This window comes from Electrophorus electricus, chromosome 7, assembly GCF_013358815.1.
Source record: "Electrophorus electricus isolate fEleEle1 chromosome 7, fEleEle1.pri, whole genome shotgun sequence".
Taxonomy (NCBI): domain Eukaryota; kingdom Metazoa; phylum Chordata; class Actinopteri; order Gymnotiformes; family Gymnotidae; genus Electrophorus; species Electrophorus electricus.
In genome coordinates this window covers 20,047,265-20,071,264 of record NC_049541.1, presented here as the reverse complement: position 1 = coordinate 20,071,264, position 24,000 = coordinate 20,047,265, and the positions used below count along the sequence as shown (strand labels likewise).

The following is a 24,000-nucleotide window of genomic DNA, read 5'->3' as shown; positions in this document are numbered from 1 at the left end:
AAGCCCTGCAAGATGCCTACAGGCAGAGGGGAAAAACAAAGATGTGTTTAACAATTGGTTGTTTTGTGCAAATGCAAAGCGTCACTTTTGCTAAAGGGTTTTCAACTCCTACTTCACACGGTTCCTCTCTGAGGTGAAAGATCACATTTGCTATGAGACAAAATGCGTTAAAATAGAATAATTCTAGTAAAAAGAATATTCCCCAACTGCATGTATTATATATACACACACACACACACACACACACACAAACACACACACACACACATACTTATGACATCTACCATTAAATGTACTCCTGAGAGAATTTATAAATTTCAGTATCATAAAAAATATCGGTAAAAATATTTAAAAAATCAAGTTAACATGTTAAAAATAATTCCAACGACCTTCAGAAATACACACTTCAGGCAACATTTCTCACCAAGCCATGTCAGTCTGACACCTGACACTGAAACACACTGCAGCAAATATTTCTTTCCCAGTACTCACACTGACAAAATTAAAGTGGCTTCTCAATACTGCACTTCAATGCTGCACTTTATTCGGATAAAGTTCCATGCCGAGATCTGTTTGCCGAGATCTGGGTTCCGTCCCCAGCACGAAGATGGGTGAATGGACCACTTTAGGCCTCCCATGTTACAGTGATTTGGTTAACTGGTTGACTAATTATATAGTTACGTAGTCGGATAGTTTGACTGACTTGACCTACATTAAATGAATTAGTATCCACAGCTTATACTCACACTACTCATTACTTCATAAACACGGAATTGTCATCATTTGAAATGACGAAACAGCATTTTCGTAGTTCGTAGTTTTCGTAGTTTCTAGTGGTTGTACTATAATGGTTGTTGTGCATCACTTGGTGAAGTTTCAACACCAGGCTCCACTATTCAGTGCATGTGCCACGGTTCTAACCACTAACAGAGCTTCCCATCATATCTGCTGTTCCTCTCCACTCAGGAAGGACATAGTGCTGAACATCAAAAAGTTCCCCTCCAAACACAAGCTCCATGAGGTTAGAGATGGTTGGAGCTCTGATCACCCTGAGTACAGCGAGCGAACACTCAGTACCGCTCTCCTTCCCTCTTGGAGCTTCTTTAGAACTCATTTCGCTGCATTACGTCTGTCCTGTGTGGCCCACTCCTGAGCAAGGAGTCTGTGCAGCCAATCCCTACAGGCCTGCGGGGAGACACAAAAGACCAACATCCCATGGTTCTGTGGCTCCTCCTAACTCCAGAGAATGTCTTTATCGCTGGAGTATTTCCATAACTCCTGGCGGGGCAGAGACACGGCACCCGCACGCCGATCATCAGCGTGGTCTTACACGCCTCCAGGATTTTCCACCACCACACTCGTCATGTCGCAGCCTATGCCGTCCACTTTAGCGTCACACATCCCTAGCAGACTCTTCACGCACCAGGACGAGTGCTGAGCAGAAACCTTCTACAGGCTTCGTTCAGCCGGATCGCCAGACACTAAGGTGTCAGCAATGACTTCAGCTCCGTTGAAGAAATCTCCAAGCTCAGCCCCCCAGTTAGGAAGCGGTGTTCTCTGTGCGATACTCATCCCAATCTCCAGACCAAACACTGTCTCTTCAGACCGTGCACCGTGATACATCTACAGAAAGACCATCTGTTGACCACAGATGTGATTGAAGGGGATCCTCGCACACAACCGTGGCATGACCACTGGGTGAATGTGTGAAGGCCCATGCCCTTAACCTGACCCTGGCAGAGAAGTGTGCCCAGCAGTGGACCGGTCTGTCATGGTTCTGTGTATCATGGTTCTGTAGTCTTGACTGTACATGTGACTTCCACAGGTGACTGTGTACCCGGGTCTCCTTGTGTACATCCACTGATTTGGTTCCCACAAACTGAAGCAGGGGGACAGAGATACCAGTGTCCCCAAACAAAACTCTGTTCCCGCAGGCCTGCAGGTCGTACAGTCTTGATCTGAGCACAGTCCAAGGTCAGCATATGAAACAGGGACGCTCTTCCTTGACTGGATGGTTTTTGTGCATGGCTGGGTTTCGGATGAAGGGCTCGTCAGATCAGGTGCGCTGTGGCATCCTTCCAGAAACATCTTTGGTGGTCCGTAGCCAGCAACATCACTCAGAGATCCTTCTTGTCAACATCCCTAATTTAATGGATCACAGGACAACCTACCATCTACTTCACTGCAGTACAGCAATGAAGCCCTCTCTGAGGAAGTGGTATATTCCACTTGATTGTTCACAATAAGGCAGATGCTTCCACTCACTCTGAAGCAAGGTAGGTTTGACAGGATGAAGGTTTCTGGTACAATTCCCTGTTCTGAGAATGAACTGTACACAGAGGTTTCTGTCTCCAGGCTAGATATGGCTGTTGATGAAGCAGTAACTCAAGTGTGAGTTTTTCCAGCTGTCTCCAGTGTATTGCATTTCAAATGAAACAGTAACTTTGAGGTTAAAGGGCGCTGATCCAGTGTGGCGCTGATCCAGTCTGGCACTGATCCAGTGTGACGCTGATCCAGTGAGGTGCTGATCCAGTGATTCTTTCCCCTCCCTGGTGCAGGAGTGCCCCCAGCTGCTGCCGGCCGACCGGATCCTGGTGCCGGTGAATGTGGTGAAACCTATCACCCTGCGAGCCAGGAATCTTCCGCAACCGCAATCCGGCCAGCGTGGGTACGAGTGTGTGCTCATCATCCAGGGCGTGGAGCAGAGGGTCCCTGCTCTACGCTTCAACAGTACCAGTGTGCAGTGCCAGAACACCTCGGTGAGTGTGTGTGAATTGTTTCTATTTCTACATCAATGCTACCAATAGTAAGAGCTACATTTATGTCTGCTGCATGTGCCCATAAGAGGTATAAGAGTAGATGTGGTTTAGTGTGAGAGTGACATAGACCTCGTCGTTCTGTGAGCGCACACGTATGGATGTTGGATTCTGACTCAAAAGGTTCTGAGCGACTCTTTTCTCTCTCTGTATCAGTACTCGTATGATGGGATGGAAATGAGTAGTCTCCCTGTGGATCTGACCGTCATCTGGAACGGAGACTTTAGCATCGATAACCCGGCTCAAAACAAAGGTGAGTCCTCAGAACCCTCGCTGCGGCTGAAGCTCTCGGGTCCCGTCTCCATGGAAACAGGCCAGCAACGTCCGCCGTCTGACCTCCACAGGTGGAGAGCTGGAGCGTGAGAGCCAAGGCGTTTTATGCTCAATGTTGCCGCCCTTTTGGCGTCTCTCTCTCTCTCTCTCTCTCTCTCTCTCTCTCTCTCTCTCTCTCTCTCTCTCTCTCTCTCTCTCTCTCTCTCTCTCTCTCTCTCTCTCTCTCTCTCGGGCTCTTTCTCCTCCCTGCATGTCTCCACCTTTCTACCTCTCTCCATCTTTCCTTAAGTTCACACCTTCTCTGTTTAGCTCACCCACGAATGAAGGCTATATTAATGTTCTAGGTGTGTGTGTGTGTGTGTGTGTGTGTGTGTGTGTGTGTGTGTGTGTGTGTGTGTGTGTGTGCACATCCGTGGTTGGCAGCTGCAGTGTGTGCCCACCTGTTAAATGGCCCTGAAGAGCTCTGCCGTTTAAGATAGCTGATCTTTAGCCAGCTGTCACCCATGGCTGTGTGTTTGTGTGTGTGTGTGTGGGCATGTGTGGGCATGTGTGTGTGTGTATGTGTGGAGGGGGGAGTAGAATGAGAGAGACAAGGGAATGAAATATCGAGAAAGAGTAAAAGATGGAGAGAGAGAGAGAGAGAGAGAGAGAGAGAGAGAGAGAGAGAGAGAGAGAGACTGAAGCCTGTGCACTCCACGTGTCAGTTACAGTTGACCACCCTGTTTGGACCCCCATGCTGTCAGCTGGGTTCACACCTGTGCAGTTATGTGCTTCATTAGAATGAAATGAGGACGTATATTGAAAAAAAACGAGAGAAGTCCTTTGAGTTGACATGGTGCAGGGATACCTGGATCTAGAAACTACGGAACAATCCTCTTTGCTGATGTAATCAATCCAAAAGTATAAATGGATACTGCCATTAAAAAAAGTACATTTTATACATTTTAATAGTAATTATGTCAGTATAATATGTTCATGCTGTGCTTTTATAATGAGTGCTTCAATGTTTCAGAAGTCAGACAGGGAACAGACGGGTGGGTAGGGAAGGTTTAGAAGTATATGCCAATCAAGAACAGAAGTCTCTGGAACGATGACTGGGTTAGATGGGCACACAACCAGCTACGCACAGTCAACAACATGGAACAGAGAAGTTTATCTCCAGGTGCTGACAAAAGTAAACACTTTAAATATTCAGTTTATGTATTCTACAAACATTCATAAACAGGAGCAGGCAGGTGTGAGGATTAAATCGGGCAGGACAAAGGCGTCTCCAAGGGTGAGATATCGCTGTTATTCTCCTGCTGCTGAGATGCTGCAGTTCTGGGTAATACAGAAAGGTGTGTCACAGAGGCTGTGCGGTGCTACAGTGAGCCTTCATCTGTCACGTCAGATGCCTGTGTCCTCAGTGCTAGCAAACCACAAGCAGGATTCGAGGATCGAATTATTTACAAATGACGCACGTAATCAATATAATCAATATGACGTATGTTTTATTACTGCAGAATTTAAAGACTGAATCTGTTCCAAACGTTCTGCTTCTTATCCTGGTTATATTCCTTGAATTTCCATGAACATGCCTTCCCCGTGAAAGCAAAAGGCAGCGAGCCAGTTTGGTGAAGAGCGAAGAGACTCTGTATGTGGTCTGCGTCAGTTCTCAGCGGCGTCGTGCAAGCGCTGTACGTTATTAAAAATGACTGGCGTTGTCACAGGACGGGTGCCGTTCTTTTTGTGCCGTTATTCTGCTATTTTCAAACGGGGAAATGATTGTGTGGGTGTGACGTTAAATATTCACAAGCTCACTTGACTGTTACCAAAACACACACAGCTTGCTGATCGGCAGAGATAATTAGTCAGTTCCAATCACCGGCTCAGAGGAGGGGATGTACGGTTGGTGTGATTTGCACACAACATCCTCCACCCGGGACAAACTGGTGTGCGCAAGTTTGACATTTTGGAAAGATCAGGAGGTTGGAGAAAGATTCCAGTTTCCAGTTTTCTCTCCCTCTGTGGTTGGCTGCTTCCGCGGTGAGCCCGGTGCCAGCTGCCGGCAGCCACAGTTAGGATATCTGCATGGCAACGGGAGCTCAGTGGTGAAGGTACTCGACTAGTCATCAGAAGGTTGCCGGTTCAAGCACCACTACTGCCAGGTTGCCTCTGTTGAGCCCCTGAGCAAGGCCCTTAACCCTCAGTTGCTTAAGTCGTATTCATTCAGTTTTGGAGTGTCAGCTGAATGTAGAAACGTCTCTGATTGGTCTCTTCTGAATTATCGTGATTGTGTCCTTTTCTTTCTTTGGTGCTCATGTTGAGAGCACACAGCTAGATTTAACACGAGCTATAAACCCAGGAGCTCACAGCTGGCCGCAGACAAAGGAACAGCTGGCCCGACTAAACCAGGGGGCTTAATGGATGAAAATATCTAAATGCATATTGTGTGGTTCGAATGCACAATAAAATTAAAATAAAAATTGAAACACTCAGCACTTTGACCTGTTCGTTGTAATTTTATTTCAAAAGCACTGCACCAGAATAAAGAAACAAAACCGCAAAAACTGTCCCTGTGGGGTCGCTTACGGGACGTGCTCTCTAGCTGCACGGGATTGGCTCTGGGTCCAAAGCCTTTATGAGCATGTTCGTTTTGGCCATGGTGCTGTCTGGAGCGAGTCCCCACTCAATCTGCCATTTTTTACATTCTCTTTTCTCCAAAATTAACTTATTAAATGATTCAGTGCTAAAGCTGATTCTCCAACAACTATTTTACAAAAGACTGGCTTATGTTCCCATCTCTGATATCTCAGCTAAAGTTGTAAAGAAGATGTTTGGCTCTCCCACCTGAACGTGGCCTTCGTTCCTGCCTCTGCCGTGTTCAGTTCTGCACGTTTCCACAGTGGCGAGCTCTTTCTGACAGCTTTGCACAGCTGAGGATGGCTCACGTGGAGGCCGCGTGTGACGGCAGCTATACGAGAGATGTGCCAGTGCTGGTTATTCTCCAGCGTCTCACGTTGGGCTGATGGCAGCTGCCTCGCACTCCGTAAAGATGCATCTCTTTGCTGTTTCTACAGCTGAAACGTGAGCAGAAGTGTCTCAAGTGAGCATTTATGGTCCTGAAGCACCTTTAATGGTTTCGTGTGGATACTGATGTATTGCACTGGAGCACTGTGGCATGCACATCAAGAGACAATTAAAGGCACCTGTGAACACAGAAAAAAATATTTAATGTGCCTACACGGTATGAGGGGGGGTGCATATATGTGTGTGTGTGTGTGTGTGTGTGTCTGTGTGTATGTGCGCGCTTGCGTGTATGTGTGGGTGTGAATGCGTGTGTGGGTGTGGGCATGAGTGCGTGCATGTGTGTGTTTGTGTGTGTGCGTGTGCATCTTTACTTGGGTGCGTATGTGTGTGTGTGTGTGTGTGTTTCCATGAAGGCCAGGTTAATTTGTGCAAAGGAGGAGTGTGAGGATTAAGAGTTCTCCCCTCTGTGTGTTCCACACAGTTACCCATGCTCCTCTGGGCTCCTCACTTGATGGACAGATTGCAGATATATCTTGCAGCATTTTTTTTTTTAAGCTTGTCTGGTAGCCATGGTTACAAAACTTTTTCTGGCAGAGAGATGCAGGGCCCTGCGGTCTTCAGACCACTGTGAGATGTCTGCAGAATGGAGAGGAGAAACGGTGGAAGCAGGGCAGGAAGTGACATCACAGCATGCAATCACTGCAGTATATACCTCACAGGGACCCTGTTTAGAAGTCTAGTGGCCCATTAGTGTTACTAATAATCAATAACACTTAATCAATATTAATCACCACTAATCAGTATTACCCACCAATTAGCACCATGCTGATCATCATTTATCATTCACTATCAGCCTCGTTTGCATTTTGCCTCGTTAGCACCGGTCAGATATTCCTTAACAAACCAATATCCAACTCCATAATTCTCCATGGACCTGTCAGTGCCTACTGCGCATGTATTGATCAGCTCTTCCTCCCCACTCCTCCTCCTCCTCCTCCTCCCGCTGTCTGTGTGTGTGTGTAGTCCACCTGTACAAGTGTGACGCCCGGCGGGAGAGCTGTGGTCTGTGTCTGAAGGCGGACCCCCTGTTCGGCTGCGTGTGGTGTAGGAGTGAGAAACGCTGCACCCTGAAGCAACACTGCCCCCACCCACAGAGCATGTGGCTAGAGCACAACGGCATCAACAGCAAGTGCACGCACCCCAAGATCAGCAAGGTGAAGACACACACATGCACGCACGCCCACACACACACCCCCAGATCAGCAAGGTGAAGACACACGCACGCACGCACGCCCACACACACACACCCCCAGATCAGCAAGGTGAGGACATGCCCACACACACGCACCCCAAGATCAGCAAAGTGAAGACACACACACGCACGCACGCCCACACACACACACCCCGAGATCAGCAAGGTGAGGACATGCCCACACACACACCCCAAGATCAGCTAGGTGAGGACACACACGCACACATGCACACACACACACCCCAAGATCAGCTAGGTGAGGACATGCCCACACACACACACCCCAAGATCAGCTAGGTGAGGACATGCCCACACACACACACCCCAAGATCAGCTAGGTGAGGACATGCCCCCACACACACACCCCAGGATCAGCTAGGTGAGGACATGCCCACACACACACACCCCAGGATCAGCTAGGTGAGGACATGTCCACACACACACACCCCAAGATCAGCACGGTGAGGACACACATATACACACACACACACACACAGAGACATGGATGTGTCTACAGAATGGCTTACTGTATTTACCATATCTGTCTGCCCTTGACAACACTCGTGTGAGTCTTTCAGGTTGCCATGACACCTGTTAGGACCAGGAAACTTTGGGTTCTTCTTTGGGTGTGTCTGACTCTTCTGTGTTTTCCTCAGGCAAGATCACGTGGGCGGAGTTTACTGAGCTAAGAGCTGCTGGGAATTCTTTCTTTGAGCAAATCTTGGCAGGCGTGCTTGTGATTTCTAGATGAAGCCAGTGCGTTTTGTTCCTGTTTTCAGTTTTTGAGCATATGGGGAATTGCCCCATTCAGGTTTCTGCTTTCCTTCCCTCCACCGCAGGCTACAGAACTGTAGCGGTTCATTTATCCACCTGATTGATGGAACTTTTTTTTCACCAGGTTAAAATTTGGTTGAAAAGGGGAACAGGGACTGGTTAAAATAATCCGGGTCTGGTTCTGACTGCTATTCAGACTGACTGACTTGATTAGGTCCGTGTCTTTCCACTGCTCTGCCTTCTCGTCGTCATTTTTTTTTTTTAAACAGCCTACAAGTCACCACACATCCTAACTCACTTCATTACAGTGACGTCTCAGATGAATCTCTAGTTGAAGTGGAAGATGATTAAGTGTTTTCCTCCACCAACCGTCAATTAGCTTGTCAGAGTGGCAAATGTGATCATCCTGTAATGAAAAGCGACAAGACACGGCCTCCCTTGATCTCTCTCGCGCCGCAGACGCGAGCCTTAAAACGCCACGATAGCCATCCGCCCTGCGCGTTGTAAAGTTGTAACGCTCCGGAGCTTCCAGCAGAGGGCGGAAGTGGGCGAACTGCTTATCAACCAGCAACGGCACGTTTAGGACAAAGCAACACGGAGCTGTTGTATGCAGCACCCAGCACCCATCGTCCTCATCCTCCTGTTGGTAACCATTGCTCCACCAGGAGCTCTCAGGAGGAGGGTCTGGTGATTGGCGGAAGGGGGCAGTTATGGACTCGGGGTCGTGTGGGCGCCTTTACGCTGCCACGAACTCGGCTAGCCTCCGCTTGACGCTTCATTAGACTGCGACCCCTCAGGAGGTCGCCCGGAGTGCCCTCATCATCTCAGCGTTTAGAAAACTCACGATTCCTGACCAGGCTTGAGGTGAATACGCCGATGTACAACAGAGTCCTCTTCGTTCGTTAAAGAAACCAAAAACTTTACCTCCTCCACCCCCACGGCAAAGAGTCTTCGCTGATGTCATGGTGATATTACCGAGCGGCAATATTGAGGGCCAGACGGCAGCAGACGAGCCACGGCCAGTGCCGCTCGTCCACTTTACAGCAGTGTGCTATAAAGCCTTTTCCAGTATAAATGACGGACTGCTTGCGTTTAGGAAAATAACCCAGCCGTGCGCACTATAGCACAGAGCTGACCCCTGGGACTGCTCCGCCCTTAGCTGGTGGAGTGCGATCTGTCTCTTTGACCTGGCTTGTAAACAACAAGGCATACGTCTCCGGCGGATGAAACTGAGAATTCACTGAGTGGCGGCTCTTGATAGTGAATCTCAGTAGGGGCTGAGGGGAGTCGTCTAATCAGGGCTGCTGGCGTGTTATCACCTGACTGCAGTCTTTAATCTGCATGCTCACGGTACATCCACCAGCCAGAGATAGCCTCGCCTTCACCATGCCACGGCCAACGGTCCCTTAGAGGAAACCGAGCACAGCTACCGACGAAGCTTCCGAACGAGATATCCGGGTTAATCTGGAGATTTAACCGCACTGCAGTGCCTTCACTAAAACAGATTTAACGAAACAACACGAAGACAGTGATGCGACTACCGAGACGCCTCTGTGCACGTCCAAAGCACAGATCATTCCTAATGGGAAATTTAATTGACACATGAATTGTTTAAGGGATTATTACGCCTCGTCGTTGGAGCGCGTGCATTTGTGTGCGGGCGCTCGCGTGATTCTCCGAACAGACGGCGGTTTTGAGATGATCATGACTGCGAGGTTTGCAGCAGCCAAGGCTCAGCTGGGTTTGCCGCTCATTGTTATTCCCTGGAAGTGCAAAGGCTTTGTGTCTCTGACAGAGAGAGGGCCAATTATCCTGCTGAATCTCTGAGTCCCTATAACTGAATCTCTACACACACACACACACACACACCTACTTCACCAGGTGCAGTAAGAGAGTGCAGATACTTTTTCTTGCAGCTTTCCTGCAGGGGAGGGGGCAGACAGTGATGGGGGGGGTTGTTTTTCTTTCAGATCAGGCTTTTGATTATGATTGGTGACATGCAACCTTTGCGCAGATCACCCCACTGCGTGGGCCCAGGGAAGGGGGCACGTTGGTGACGATCCGGGGAGAGAATCTCGGCCTGGAATTCCATGAGATACAGGGGAACGTGAAGGTGGCAGAAGTGGACTGCATGCCGGTGCCAGAGGGATACATCCCAGCCGAACAGTGAGTCTCTCGCCACAGGAAATATCCCAGCATTCCCGACCGGCTGCCCTGTGGCATTCCCAGAGATTAGTGCGGGAAAGGCGGAAAAACCGCGTTCCTCGGGTATCTGATTTGACAGGCTGTAGGGTTTTGGAAATGTAGCCCAGGAGGCTTTTGTGCGTGAACTGTCACTTTTTCTTGCTAAAAAAAGATCTCTTAGTGATGGTCACTATAAATATTTCCGCGATCTTCGTGCTACAATGCTATAAAAAAAAAACATCACGGATCTGCTTCAGGTGTTATGGACTGCCAGTGAATCTGCTGTATGGAAGGCTCAGCTCTGCCCCTCACAGGTGGTGAAAAGTAGAAAGTTTCCTCAACTATGCTCTGTTCAGACAATGGTTTTTATCGTCTACCTGAGCCAAGCCGGCAGTGCGGGTCCGGTTCAGCGCAGCCACGCGTCGCTTTAATCCCTCTGTGGGCTCCTAGTGGCTGATACAGAGCAGAAGCCCAGTAGGAGGATATTAAAACAACTTTTAATCCCAGGTCAGGACAGAGGGATAATGACGCGTTATTTGTCAAAGATTCGACAAGCCGTGCTGGCCATTTTGAAGGAACAGAAATTATCAGCACATTATTATTGTGCCGACCTCGAGAAAAAAAAAAATCCTTTCTTTTATTCGCAGTCTCTCTGCAGGCTCACAACACTGCCCCGTGCACTTTGTCTGAAGCTATGATAAGCCTCTTACAGCAGTGTGTGATAAGTTGTGGTTTTGTCATAGAACAAGGAGATGGATTAGACACTGTATTAACCTTTTAACTCCACGGTCCCCTCTATACATACTGATGGAAATGTAGAAGACCAAAGGAATGTGGAGGTCTTTCAGGAGAGACCTCTTATGTTTAAAATGCATTGAATGTTTGTGTGAAGACTTCTAGGCTGCCAAGTACAGTGTGTGTGTGTGTGTGTGTGTGCGTGCGTGCGTGCATACACCTGCACATTTTACAGGATTGTGTGTGAAATGGGAAAAGCGGAAAAGAGCCAGTATGCAGGGAACGTCCAGGTGTGTGTTGGGGAGTGCCAGCCTGAGTTCGTGGCCAAGACATCGAAGTACTACTACTTCGTGGTGAGTCCAGTGTCCCGCGTCCCGCTTTTACACAGTCAGGACAAGCGAAGAGGATCGAGACTTCATCATAAGTGTGTAATTAAAGGCCTTGGCCATTACTGCATTAAACGTGCTTGAATTTACTACGTACCCAGGAGCCCTTGACCAGGAGGTCCTCCTTACGGACCAGTCATTACCTTATCACAGAGTGGCATCAGCCCATAGTAATGAATGAGAAAGCACACGAGGAGGTTGGCCAATAAAACGTTCCCTGCTCTCTCTCTCTCTCTCTCTCTCTCTCTCTCTCTCTCTCTCTCTCCCCCCCCCCCCCCCTCCTTGACTACACACTTAAATCAGAAAAATGTGGGCAAGTCCATAGTGACAGCATTGATTGGCATTCCCCATTAACCTTGTATTATGTCTCATTATCAGTTGTATGCATATGTTAATTCCCTTTCATTACTCCTATACGATACGATAATTGGATTATGAGACCTCAGGTGAGGACAGAGATTTAAAAAGGGGGATTAAAATGAAAAACTGATGAAGGGATTGAGGGGGGAGCGAGGGCAACTGACACTGCAGCCTCTGCTCCTCACTGGCTTCAGCATGCAGTGAGCACGCAGTGGACGAGTAGATGAGTTCACCTCCACCTCCCCACAGGTTCCCAAGCTGATGTCCCTGAAGCCTAACCGTGGGCCTGTCTCTGGGGGCACCATCGTCAACATCACAGGCAGCAACCTGGATGCCGGCAGCAACGTGTCCATCATGTTCAAGGACCATAAGTGCACATACCACAGGTGCGGCCGGGGGCGGGGAATCGTTTTAAGATGATGTCATTCTCCGGCGGGGGTGGGTGGGGGGTGGTTGGGAGAGGGACGTCAACATCATAAAACATGAGAGGCAGATCAATTCTGACATTAAGACCAAAATGAGTTCCTGAACCCCAGTCAATACTGCCAATAACAATCACACTTCGTTTCCGCCGAAGCCGCAAGGCACTGAGGAATACAAAGCAATGAACTCGGGGCTGTGGGTAAACAGGGTGACCTCTATCCCCTGAGCCTTCACCTTCATGTCTCAACATCCACACAATTTACTCCAAAATGCACAACACAGCACTGATTCTAGATTCTAATTGCTGGTAGCATTTAAAATACTTTTCTCTCTCTCTCTCTCTCTCTCTGGAAAAATGAATTTGGAGATCACAATTCACAGTCTATTATGAATTAATTTTCCCTTCAAACCATTACAAGCCCCTTGACAGGCTGGTGACAGTCATGCCGAATGAGATGGTTATGAATAACAGTAGCTGCTTCTGGTTATTATAATGCGTCGGGCGGAGGTGATGCGTATGTTTGCTCGCGCAGACGAGGGGGCCAGTGGATCACGTGTCACTCCCAAGCATCCACGCAAGGCTACGGAAACGTCACCGTGTCCGTGTACGTGGACAAGGCCCACATCCACAAGGACCTGCGCTTTGAGTACGTGGAGGACCCCACTATAACCAAGCTGGAACCTGAATGGAGTATTTTTAGGTATGCCAGCCACACGGGGTCAGCGCAGGGTGTGAGATCCAGTCGTAGTCATCTTAAACACAGAGAGGTGCCCTCATAAAATGATTGTTTGGTTTTAATGTGGTGATCCAAATCTCAAAATGTTAGTTGAAATGACCTTCAGCAAGGCGACAGCAACACCAAGGTTGTTGGAAAACAAGGCGTCGCACTGCGAGTCGCTCTGGATCAGAGCATCTGCCGAATGCTGTAAATGTGACCAGAAAACATGTTGTCTTGTTTCACAGTGGAAACACACCAGTGACGGTGACCGGTACCAACCTGGACATCATTCAGAACCCACAAATCCGAGCCAAGTACGGCAACCAGGAGACGACTAACGTGAGTCCAGCCCCCCTTGAGCCCATCACGGTCAGTGCCAGAGGGTCCCGCTCACCGCTGCTTAAGTGAACGTCGGTGCACGCTAGTGTACGCGTTCAGACTCTCCCCATCTCCTGATGCAGGATAAACATTTGTTTCAGCGAGAGAGAGAGAGAGAGAGTGAGAGAGAGAGAGAAAAGAATAGAGAATGAAAGAAAAGATGTGAAACCCAGACAGACAGAACAAGAGGGTCAGACCCGTCAACAGCATGTTGCTCCTCAGCCAGGAGGTGGGACGTGGTTGTCTACAGGAGCTTCCACAGAATGGGCCCACAGATCTGGGGGAGGCTTGCATTCACCAGCACCTGACTGAAAGTCCGCGAATACAAAGGAGTGAAACGCTATCTGGCAGCTGTACCCCCTGCCCGAGCACGTCGGGCATCTGTAGGCGATATGCGATAAGACTCCTCACAGCATAGCAGGACCCCACCCAAGCCTCGGCCCGGGTGTGGAGGTCCTTTTTAGGCTTTTAGGTTCGTGACAGGGTTTTTTTGGCTGTAACAGAATCTCCTGCACAGTTTTGGGAAAAAGCCTGACCACCGTGAATGTTGTGTGATGCGGCGTCCCCTGTACACATGCAATGACAGGCACGTCCAGAGATCTCCGTTTCTCCTCCTTGTTCGAGGTGGACGAGGGCTCCCGGCAGCTCCGAGGGCCGCCCGCCACAACTGCCAGAGGCTCTTTGTGGGGAGGGTAGTTTAGCCGGGAGGTGGAGGCTCTGAGGTTGAAGCTTTTGATCGCAAGTCCACCGCCTGAATGCCGCGCAGCGCGCTACGAGGCTAATCAGGCTGGCACAATGGGACAAACCTCGCCAAACATTTATCCCCGCGCACCACAGTAAGAAAAGGCTGCATCTGACTGACAGCAGCAGCCTGACGGCTATGGTTTTGTTCTCCGGGTCTGTTAGGACTAGAGAGAAAAAGAAAGGAAATATGTAAGGAAGGACTAAGAGGCCCGAGAGAAAGAGAGAGAGAGAGATAAAGGAGAGGAAAAGGGGGTGACATCACTGAGGGTTTCTAGGGGCCATGAATGTGAGCGCAGCTGGCGACGTGGAGGCGACTCGCCACCGCACGCATCAAAGGTTCGGCGTGCCAGAGAGCCGTTTGAAACCTGCCAATGATTTAGTGCTGTCGACGGTTTATCTCCAGGGACTGGCACTTTAACAAAAGAGGTTAAATAAGCCAGGTTCCAGATAAAATAGCGCAACCAGAAGGCACAACAGGCAGGAGTGTTTTATTTGTTGTAGTGCAAAAGCACATTTCTAATAGACCTTGTCATTTGAGTCAGGAGAACAGTAGGTTTTGTGCTCACAGCAAACTTCAGGAATCAGCACAGATAAATAAATAACTCCGCTCAGCATAAGGCGGATTACTGATTTTCTGTGTCTTCCCATCTACGCCATCCATTGGTCTTCCCTCTTTTCCATCTGTTCATTCATCCATCTTTCATTTGATGCAAAAATCCCTCCATCCACCCATTTATCCATCCAACCAACCACGCATACATCCGATCTGCTCATCCAACATTCCGGCGAATCATAAATCCCTCAAACCTCCCACTGAGCCGGAACCTGTGTCCCCCCCACTTTCTCCTCAGGTGTGTCAGGTGCTGAGCTCCACGAGCATGCTCTGTCAGGCCCCGGCGCTGCCGGGCAGCCTGGCCAGGCTGGAGGAGGACGTAGAGAGGCCCGACGAGTTCGGCTTCGTCCTGGACAACGTTCAGTCCGTGCTGGCCCTCCAGAACATCAACTTCCTCTACTTCCCCAACCCGGTGTTTGAGACGCTCAGCGCATCTGGGGTTCAGGAACTCAAGCCTGGATCTCCCATTATTCTAAAGGTCTTGGATAATAATATCTTTCTTCCTTTATAACAACCAGGGCTTTGAGATTCCCAAAGGCAGTGTGTCACCAATACAACACTGCTTCACCTCAGTGGGAAATTTGGGAATATCAATATTTCCTTTATTGGGGATGGGGATACTTCAAAGGTTGAAATACCCTAAAATGACCATTCACCATTAGCAAATACACTGTGTGTATATATTAGGGAACTGCCTGATATACGTCTAGTACATCAGCATATGTCAATCTCCGTGCAAACTGTCGTGAACATCATTCGTTTCCCCAATGATTTACCCGTTTCATGCTGGTTTCAGGCTTTCAGGATACAGGTTTTATCATCGGGCTTCCAAATGTGTTTCAGGGAAGGAACTTCCTCCCTCCTACGCCTGGTAGCAACGGGAAGCTGAACTACACAGTCTTGATCGGAGAGAAGCCCTGCTCCCTAACCGTGTCCGACACCCAGCTGCTGTGCGAATGGCCCAACCTGACCGGACGCCACAAGGTTCTGGTGAGTCAGCGCCAGGTCTCGAACGCTGCATCGGTAACTCGGCGCGCGCCCGTGGTTGTCGGCCCCGGCCTGAAGGGTGGAGCAGTGAAATGATAAACAACGTCTCCGAGCCGGGCCAAAACTAATAAAAGGCCCAATTTGTGATTTGGAGGGGAAGTCCTGGGCCGGTGCCACCTGGCCCGACGACAGGCGAGCGGAAGGCAGAATCGGCGGTCCGTTTATGCCGCCGCCACGCAAACACAGCAGGCACCGTGGGCCCGTCTGCTGCTGTCCCTGTTTGCCTCAATTGCGCCCAGAAAAGTGCCAGCTTTTCGGCCCGGAGACGCGTCCGTGTGCACTTCCCATTCCCCACTTCCCATGCAGCGCAGCGTAGGTGTATTTGCAATGCGTTTGGAGGAAGGTCACACTGAAGGTGAGCCAGAGCGCCCCCTGCTGCGTGCACTGCAGTACTGCACTCACCAGTTTAAGCCTTGTGGGGTTAATCTCGTGCTCCTGGTTATTTATAACGAGTCAGTAAGCAACTATGTGCAAGGGCAAAGCCTGAAGCTCAGTGAAGTGCCCATTTGTTCTACTGGCTAATTATAATCTCCGTCTTAGTCTGGTCTAACCTGGGTTAGCCTGTGTTTTGTTTTGTTTTGTTTTGTTTTGTTTTGATAATTGCCTGTGTATTTCTTTCCTATCTGCTAGATTACAGAATACAGTGAATAAGGACAAAACCCTTGGAACATATCTTGTTTCTGATTTCAAGGTTTCAAGTAGTAAGCCTGGTGTCCCTAATGAGGCTTTGGTGCTGAGAAACTAATGAAAGTCTAAAGAAAGTTTTAATAAAACTATTGAAACTTTTAATAAAAGTTCCACAATTTCTTAAGCTTGGCTGATTACCTTTCAGGCACGTGTTGGAGGCATCGAGTTTTCCCCGGGCGTGGTCCACATCACCTCCGACAGCCCCCTCAGCAGCACGGCCATCATCGGCATCGCCGCCGCCGGAGGCTTTCTCATCCTCTTCATCGTCATCGTCCTCATCGCCTACAAGCGCAAGTCCCGCGAGAGTGACCTGACCCTCAAGCGCCTGCAGATGCAGATGGACAACCTGGAGTCTCGTGTGGCGCTGGAGTGCAAGGAAGGTAGGCACCCGTGTGAACAGCAGGAGCGCTTCCCAGATTCCAGGTTCCCAGATTCCAGGCAAAGAACGTGACACGGCATTCCGATGCCTTCGGTACGGAACTGTACATTAAAAGGGAATTTAAAGGAAATTCAGCTCAGTGGGGATTCATGCCTAAAAAAAGCAAGCCTCTTTGCATCTCATGCCAAATAAAAATGGAAAGGTTACAGTCTCACCCACACAGCAGAGTGTCTGCTTTGTTTAGACGCCCCGACACCGGCACCAACTGTAGGTTTTTGGCACTCTGCAGCAAAGCAGTGACCTTACCGTGAGGTCAGAATGAGCTTGTACTACAAACCCCTAACTGAAACCTCACTCAGACATACAGCTCAAACCTTCCTAAAAGGGTTTGTCATTCTAAGCCTTCCACACGGGCACTTACCCACGGCTAGCACGCCGGACCCCTCGTGAAAACTGGATCTGAATAAAAAGGATAGATTTGCATTTGTAAGCTCTGAGACCATGCACCGTTTAACAGATATCTGACCCTGTTAGACTGAAAACGCTGCAGACTGCAAAGAGTCCTCGCGACTACAGTGCATAGAATACAATATTGTTAAGCATATGCGCAAGCACACTGTCCAGTTTGTTATGACCAGGGCTCAACTACCATCCCATGTCCGTGTTTACATTCATGTGTTTCTTTGGATGTCAGGAAAACGCTGTTTATAGAGAAAACATGGTTCTTTTAGTAAATTAATATTGCATCATTCACTGTTAGGCAGTCTGGACAAAGGCATTCGTCTGGCTATCTGTAACTACATCTGTCATATACGTCAGTTTGCCTGCCAACCTGCGCTCATTGTAGCTGACGTGTTGTGTACAGGTGCAAAGGTCAAGAATTGCGCCCCACTGTTGTGCTGAAATGAATGGATGTGTGGTATCCTCCATTAATGTCACTGAGCTATGCAGGATTGAGAAGACTGAGCCGTACCAATGGAGGCATTTTCCAGTTTTCTAATAACTCTAATTCTTCCGCTGCTGTTTTTTACGCCCGCCAGCCTTTGCCGAGCTGCAGACGGATATTAACGAGCTGACCAGTGACCTGGACGGAGCTGGCATTCCTTTCCTGGACTACAGGACCTACACCATGCGTGTGCTCTTCCCGGGTATCGAGGAGCACCCTGTGCTCAGAGACCTGGAGGTACAGCACACGTCTTCTGCGTCTAACGATGAGTCAGTCGCTATCCCGCCAGCAGGAACCCACTCGTTTTCCTTTTCCTTAGCAACGTTAGCATTTTTGGCTGAAGTGTGTTGGTTTTTGGGTTTGTTTGTTTATTTGTTTGCTTTTTTAAGTCCAAGTGCACTAATAGGATTCTTCTAATTCTGCATCTGTAATTTGCCAGCCCACTGCCTAGATCTACAAGCCAAAATGCAATTTGAAGCTCTCCAATTATCCGTCACACCATATATGATAATGAGTTAATACATGCAGACACCTCAAATTGATGGAGAGTAATATTCTCCCTTGATAGACAGTATTGAAGTATTCTCTCTCCTGCTCTTTCTCTGCTCTCTCGCTCCATTTCTTCTTTCGTAGACATAATGAGCCACTCTGAGATTCATAATCACTCACTTGATAATCACACAAACGATGTGATACTGTTTTCGGCACACGGTGGAGAAGAAGCGTAATAGAGTGAGGTCTTAACACACACTAAAGGTTATTTATACCCGGTTATGACACTGATGGATATTCCTAATCACATCTCCGCACACAGGCCGTGTCATCCTAAAAGCCAAAGCTCAGATCCTTAGGCCTGATGAGCTCTAGTTTTAATAAGCTGCATTAATTAGGCGTTAATTGGAATAAACATCACCTCTCGATGGAAGAGTTTGTAGAGAAATCAGATCTAATGAAGGCAGCAGTCAGCTTGACTCTGTGTTGACAGGTCTGTAATGGTTATTGATGGGACAAATGGCATGTATTAGGAGATTCCTGCATTATTAATTGTTCATCATCAGCTGTCTGGATCAGATACCAGCTGTCTGCTACTCTACTAATCAGCTAGTAGTTTTCTAGTTTTGCTGTTTTTTACCAGAGAATCACTGTAAAATTGCTCCGAGATCTCTCTGAACGGCCATTTTTCACACGAGAACTCAGTGACAAAATATCAACAGCTCACTGTATTATCATATCAACACAAAAACCAAACCAAAAACGATGTAGTCATTAGCGGTTTCAGGTGTAAAGGTACCCTGATAATGTAATTAGAATGGCATTTACATGTAAATTGCAAATGAGATGTCCTAATTTACCAAATAACACGTGAAAATAACTTTTCTAAATAATTTAAAAGCTAATACTTGTAATGATTTAATTTCTTCCATTCCTTATAATCCATTTTAGAATCTTAGAACAAATTATAATTTCACTGAAAATGTAGTGCGGTCATTTTGATAATGCACAGTATCTAATTATTGATCTCATCTCTGGTAGGAAACAAAGTACTAGTTATTTGATTGAATCGTTTTCGCTCCGGCTGATACACGTCTCTGGTGTGTCGAGAAACCTCCTTCACGTATGACGCGCGCTATGTGTTTGGAGAAGCCAGCTCTGCGTGTGCTGCTGTTGTCCAGGTGCCGGGCTACAGGCAGGAGCAGGTGGAGAAGGGACTGAAGCTCTTCGGCCAGCTCATCAACAACAAGATCTTCCTGCTCGCCTTCATCCGCACGCTGGAGTCTCAGCGCGGCTTCTCCATGCGTGACCGCGGCAACGTGGCCTCGCTCATCATGACCGTGCTGCAGAGCAAGCTGGAATACGCCACCGACGTGCTCAAGCACCTCCTCTCGGACCTCATCGACAAGAACCTGGAGAGCAAGAACCACCCCAAGCTGCTGCTGAGGAGGTGAGACCCCACCCACAAAACGCACGACTACAACCGACTCTAGAGCGCAGGAGACACGGCCGCACCGGCCCAAACGTCCGCAAGGGCCTTCAGTTCTGGCGCGGCGCGACTGGAAAGAGTCTTGATGCAAATTTTGTGAAGCTGTCCAGTCGTGCACTATAACTTGGTCCCTGTCAGCACCATACAGCCTGTTTTGGCCTACCACTGGTATACTTGGAAATGACAGTTTAGTAACGCTTACTTTATTTAAGCTTCTAGTCCACTTCAGATTTGCACTATGCGTTATGATTCCGCCAATAAAGCAATTAGTTGACTGAACGTTTTAAATATTTTTATACGTGTATGCATTTTGATGTACATTTACAACAAACCGGCTAATTAAACTGAACTTTACATTCTGGCTTCATTGGGCTAATTGCTATCAGATTTGAAAAAAAGTGTCACACTGTTTAAAAAGCACGAGACAACGTACATAAAACAGCCCGATTTCAAGCCGTATTGCGCTGTATACTTTCCGCGGTCTTATCAGAAATACGTAAAGCCAACGATCGTGCACCATCTGCGTAATTTCACGAGCGTGTGCTGAGCAGGGCTGGTGTCTCCGCGTGGCTCGACGCCGTCTCATTAGATTCCCATCACGCCCATCAATCATGGCCGCTGAAAGTGCGCGCATTCGCGGGTCTAGAGATGTGCGCGCCACCAGATGGAAAGGGAACGCCACGTCCCCTTGGAGGCTGAAGAAGTTGCCTCCTCACTAGCCCTCCTCTGAAATTTACACAGTCTGCATTCATCACGGAACACGTTCGCGTTATAGGAGATCATTAGCAAGAATCTCTGCGATTACGGATGTTACTTACAACGTAAGAGGGTGCTCTAAGAGAGATTAAAGATGAATATGAAAAATAACCTGCGTTCCGAATCGCATGCACCTTTTCACTGGACAGGAACACGCTACTAGACACACACACACACACACACACAGAAGGAACCTGAAGGGCATGTTCACACCCCATATATCTGCCCAAGGGCTGAGAGAGATAAAGAGACATCACGTGCACAAAGGGGAAACACGCACTCACATTCATGGGGTGTTAACGTGCTTACAGGCGCTCGCGCTGATGACCTCAGCTCGTGATGCGCAGGGTCACGCACAGCTTGGCTGGGAATAACGTTGCACGTGGTGACATTGAAACGCCTGCTCCCTCTCTCAGGAAACTTGAGATTCTCTGACACATTCGTCATTAAAAAATAATTATGATTAATTAGCCCTGAAACCAATTAAATAAAAACACTAAAACCTCAGGTATAGAGGGAATTCTATGAATCTCAATCCTCCATGCAATCGGCTGCTTTGCATGTCTGTGTAACAGTGGCCCAGATGCTGCTGACATCCATGGAGAAGCAGACAGTGTGTGAATAAAAAGCACCATGTTTCTGTTGCGACGTTCCTATATATTTCTGTACCAGCTTCACACCACTTTGGATACGATGCCTGCACTTAGCCTAAGGACAACCCATTTAACAAACAAACATAAACACACTTAATGCGAAAATTATGTAACAATAATGTGAAAGTGTTTCCAACACTGCAACAACACTGATATATTAAATATCAAAATAAAAAGTAATGTCCCTCTTTTCTTTTCTTTTTTCAGTCAGTCTCTGAAGTTATAATCATTTCTCAATTTTTAAAAAAGAGACGGCACAGGAGCCTGAGGGCATGTTGTACAATGGGAAATAAATTGCTTTCTGCAGCGGTTTAGCCTGAAGCTTTAAAAGGACGTTTTCCAGCTCTGCTCGAGTTAGGCAGACTCCAAGTCCTACCGCCGGAGACGCCCGTTCTTCTTACTGACGTGGAGAAACGTCCAGTGTCCCTGTCTGTTCCGGAGATCTAAATCTTCTTAAGATCTGATCATCCAAAAAAAATTACAAATCGAATGACATATTGTTGGGAGATTTCAACCCTGAAATGAAAAGAGCCCCAATTATTTTTCTGTTGTTGAGGTTTTAACTACAGGTGTGGAGAAAGACCAGTTAAGGCTCTGTTCATCACTGTGGCCACGATATGTCTCCCCTGCGGTGTTTATGTGGGAAACTGGTGGCAGGGATCACGCCAGATTAGTGAAACGAAGTCCAAAATTCTCAGGATTTGTGTGGCAAACATTGTAAACTAACATAAATGACCCTCAGATAGATAGATAGATAGATGGATAGATGGATGGATGTAGTCTTAAAGTCATGGAGGCATGAAAAGAAAGCTCAAGACTCTTAAGAGTTATAAATACTGCTATAATTCCACATCCTCCTGTTCAGAAGCCTGAAAACATCATGGTATTATTGGAAAGTGCTAAAACATGGAGTAGTGAATTATCAATGTAAATATAGAAATTCCTTTCAGGTTCCCTCCCACCTCATCCTTTTGCACTTCTTAATTCTGTCCCTCTGGGACGACAAGAAGTCTAAACCGCACCCTCAACACCCCCCCACATTCATACCATGACAGGCATGATTAATCAAGCCTGACAAAGAGAAGATTAATCATACCCAGATCTCAGGAAGACATTTAGCAAAGGTAAATACAAGTCCCGAAGACCCCCATCAGAGAACCATCATGGCGGGGAGCTATTGTGGAGGGACACGCAGAGGACAAACTCACTGCTCCTGTACATTTGCAGAGGCCCTGTTAGAAACGTCTGCACAAGGTGGACTTTAACTGGCAGGGCATTTCATTTTCATTTGTTTGGCAAAATAAAAATAGCATTCAGGTTGCACAGTTAAGATTAAAGTTTATTTTGTCCCATTTAAACAATATGGCTCGGTACCTTCCCTACTAATAGCCTGAAGCTCTACTATGTCTTCTGGTGTATCTTCCACAGTCCATACCTGTCATCGCTAGGAGCAGTAGTTTAGACTGCTTCACTCTCCTCAATTCACGGATTACAGCTTTAAATATTTTTACGCAGTGTCTTGATTGTAGCTTTAATCCTTTTAAGGCTGGGTACCAGCTGGCATGGCTGTCCCATGCCTTGTCAGAAGCATCATAACAGATTACGAATTACAAGTTGCTTTTGTGGTATCAAGGCTCCTGTGACCCTCAGACAGGGACAGTGAGTATTAACGCCTAGTTCCACTTAGATAAATGGTATCTGTGATGATAATCACCCTGAAGTCTGGGGCCCTCACACACCTGCTCAGTTTAAGACACAAGTGTGACAATCCATAGCACAAACAATTCAGGACAGATTAAAGAGAAAATTAAAGGCATAATCTCCCTTAATTGGACTATACTCCAGTCTCTCTCTCTCTCTCTCTCTCTCTCTCTCTCTCTCATACACATACACACACACACACACACACACACACACACACACACACACACAAATTCTCTCTTCCTCCCACACATTTATCTCCCTCCTGAATTTTCCTTAATTACCAAATCAGTAGTTAAAATGCAGTGAAGCAAGATGACTTTGGCTGGAGACTCCAGACCAGCTCCTCTTCCAAGAAATCACACACACAAAAGCGTGTGTGTGTGTGTATGTGGCTGCTCCCCATCTGTCCTTCCTCAACCTGGGTTCAGATGCACGTACAGGCAAAGCGCACTAACGAGCGAGCTTCTAGAACCATCTGTCGCATTCCTGCGCCATCCCTCCTCATCCTCCTCGCTTCTCTCCTCACGCACATTCAAAAATAAACCCTCACCCCTCTGTCTCTCTCTCCCTCCCTCTCTCTCTCCCTCGCTCTTCCTCTCTCCCTCGCTCTTCCTCTTTGTTGCAACACCCAACATGAAATAAACCCTACATGAGAAGAGGCATGTTTCTCTTTAGGTTAGATTTGTGCGTGGGAGTGAAATGTCACCTTCTATTCAGTTCGGCGCCCGAGATGAGGGCGGGCTCACGTGCAAGCTTGTCTTGTTGCATGTGGCTCTGTGTCTGATGACGTGCTTCTCAACCATTTATTCCCTGCTGCCTTTTGAATCAGAATTCTTATAGTTAATTTGTGTAATGATAGAAAGAGGAAGAAGCATTTGCTTTATGATGGTGAGAAGACGGAGGATGATGATGATGTCGCCGATGATGTTGATGATGATGATGATGTCATTGATGCAGAGCATTGTCACACAACATTACTAGCACAGAACTGTTAGGTGCAGTTTTAAGGAAAGGTACGTCAGCTTTGTTAGTCTGAGTAAAGTTGGCTCTGAGGATGGAGTGTTCCAGAATTTAAACACTTCAAGAAAAACTCTGCACACAGGATGAGCAGAGCGTAGTGTCGCTCTGGCACACCCCACTGTCTGCTCCAGCCAGACGGGGGAGTCGGAATCAGGTCGGAC

General features: G+C 47.8%; 1 protein-coding gene across 2 annotated transcripts in view; it reads left to right on the top strand.

The window, feature by feature from the left end:
* plxna4 (plexin A4) overlaps positions 1–24,000 on the top strand; it is a 223,858-nt gene that overhangs the window by 168,548 nt on the left and 31,310 nt on the right. For both annotated transcript variants that reach the window (XM_035528507.1, XM_035528508.1), the window contains exons 10-22: positions 2,559–2,759; positions 2,973–3,069; positions 7,122–7,312; positions 10,139–10,290; positions 11,279–11,396; positions 12,039–12,175; positions 12,746–12,913; positions 13,177–13,270; positions 14,905–15,144; positions 15,510–15,656; positions 16,546–16,780; positions 17,820–17,962; positions 19,399–19,667. In XM_035528507.1, coding sequence (XP_035384400.1) covers positions 2,559–2,759; positions 2,973–3,069; positions 7,122–7,312; positions 10,139–10,290; positions 11,279–11,396; positions 12,039–12,175; positions 12,746–12,913; positions 13,177–13,270; positions 14,905–15,144; positions 15,510–15,656; positions 16,546–16,780; positions 17,820–17,962; positions 19,399–19,667 — 2,192 coding nt within the window. The remainder of the gene's footprint in view (positions 1–2,558; positions 2,760–2,972; positions 3,070–7,121; positions 7,313–10,138; positions 10,291–11,278; positions 11,397–12,038; positions 12,176–12,745; positions 12,914–13,176; positions 13,271–14,904; positions 15,145–15,509; positions 15,657–16,545; positions 16,781–17,819; positions 17,963–19,398; positions 19,668–24,000) is intronic.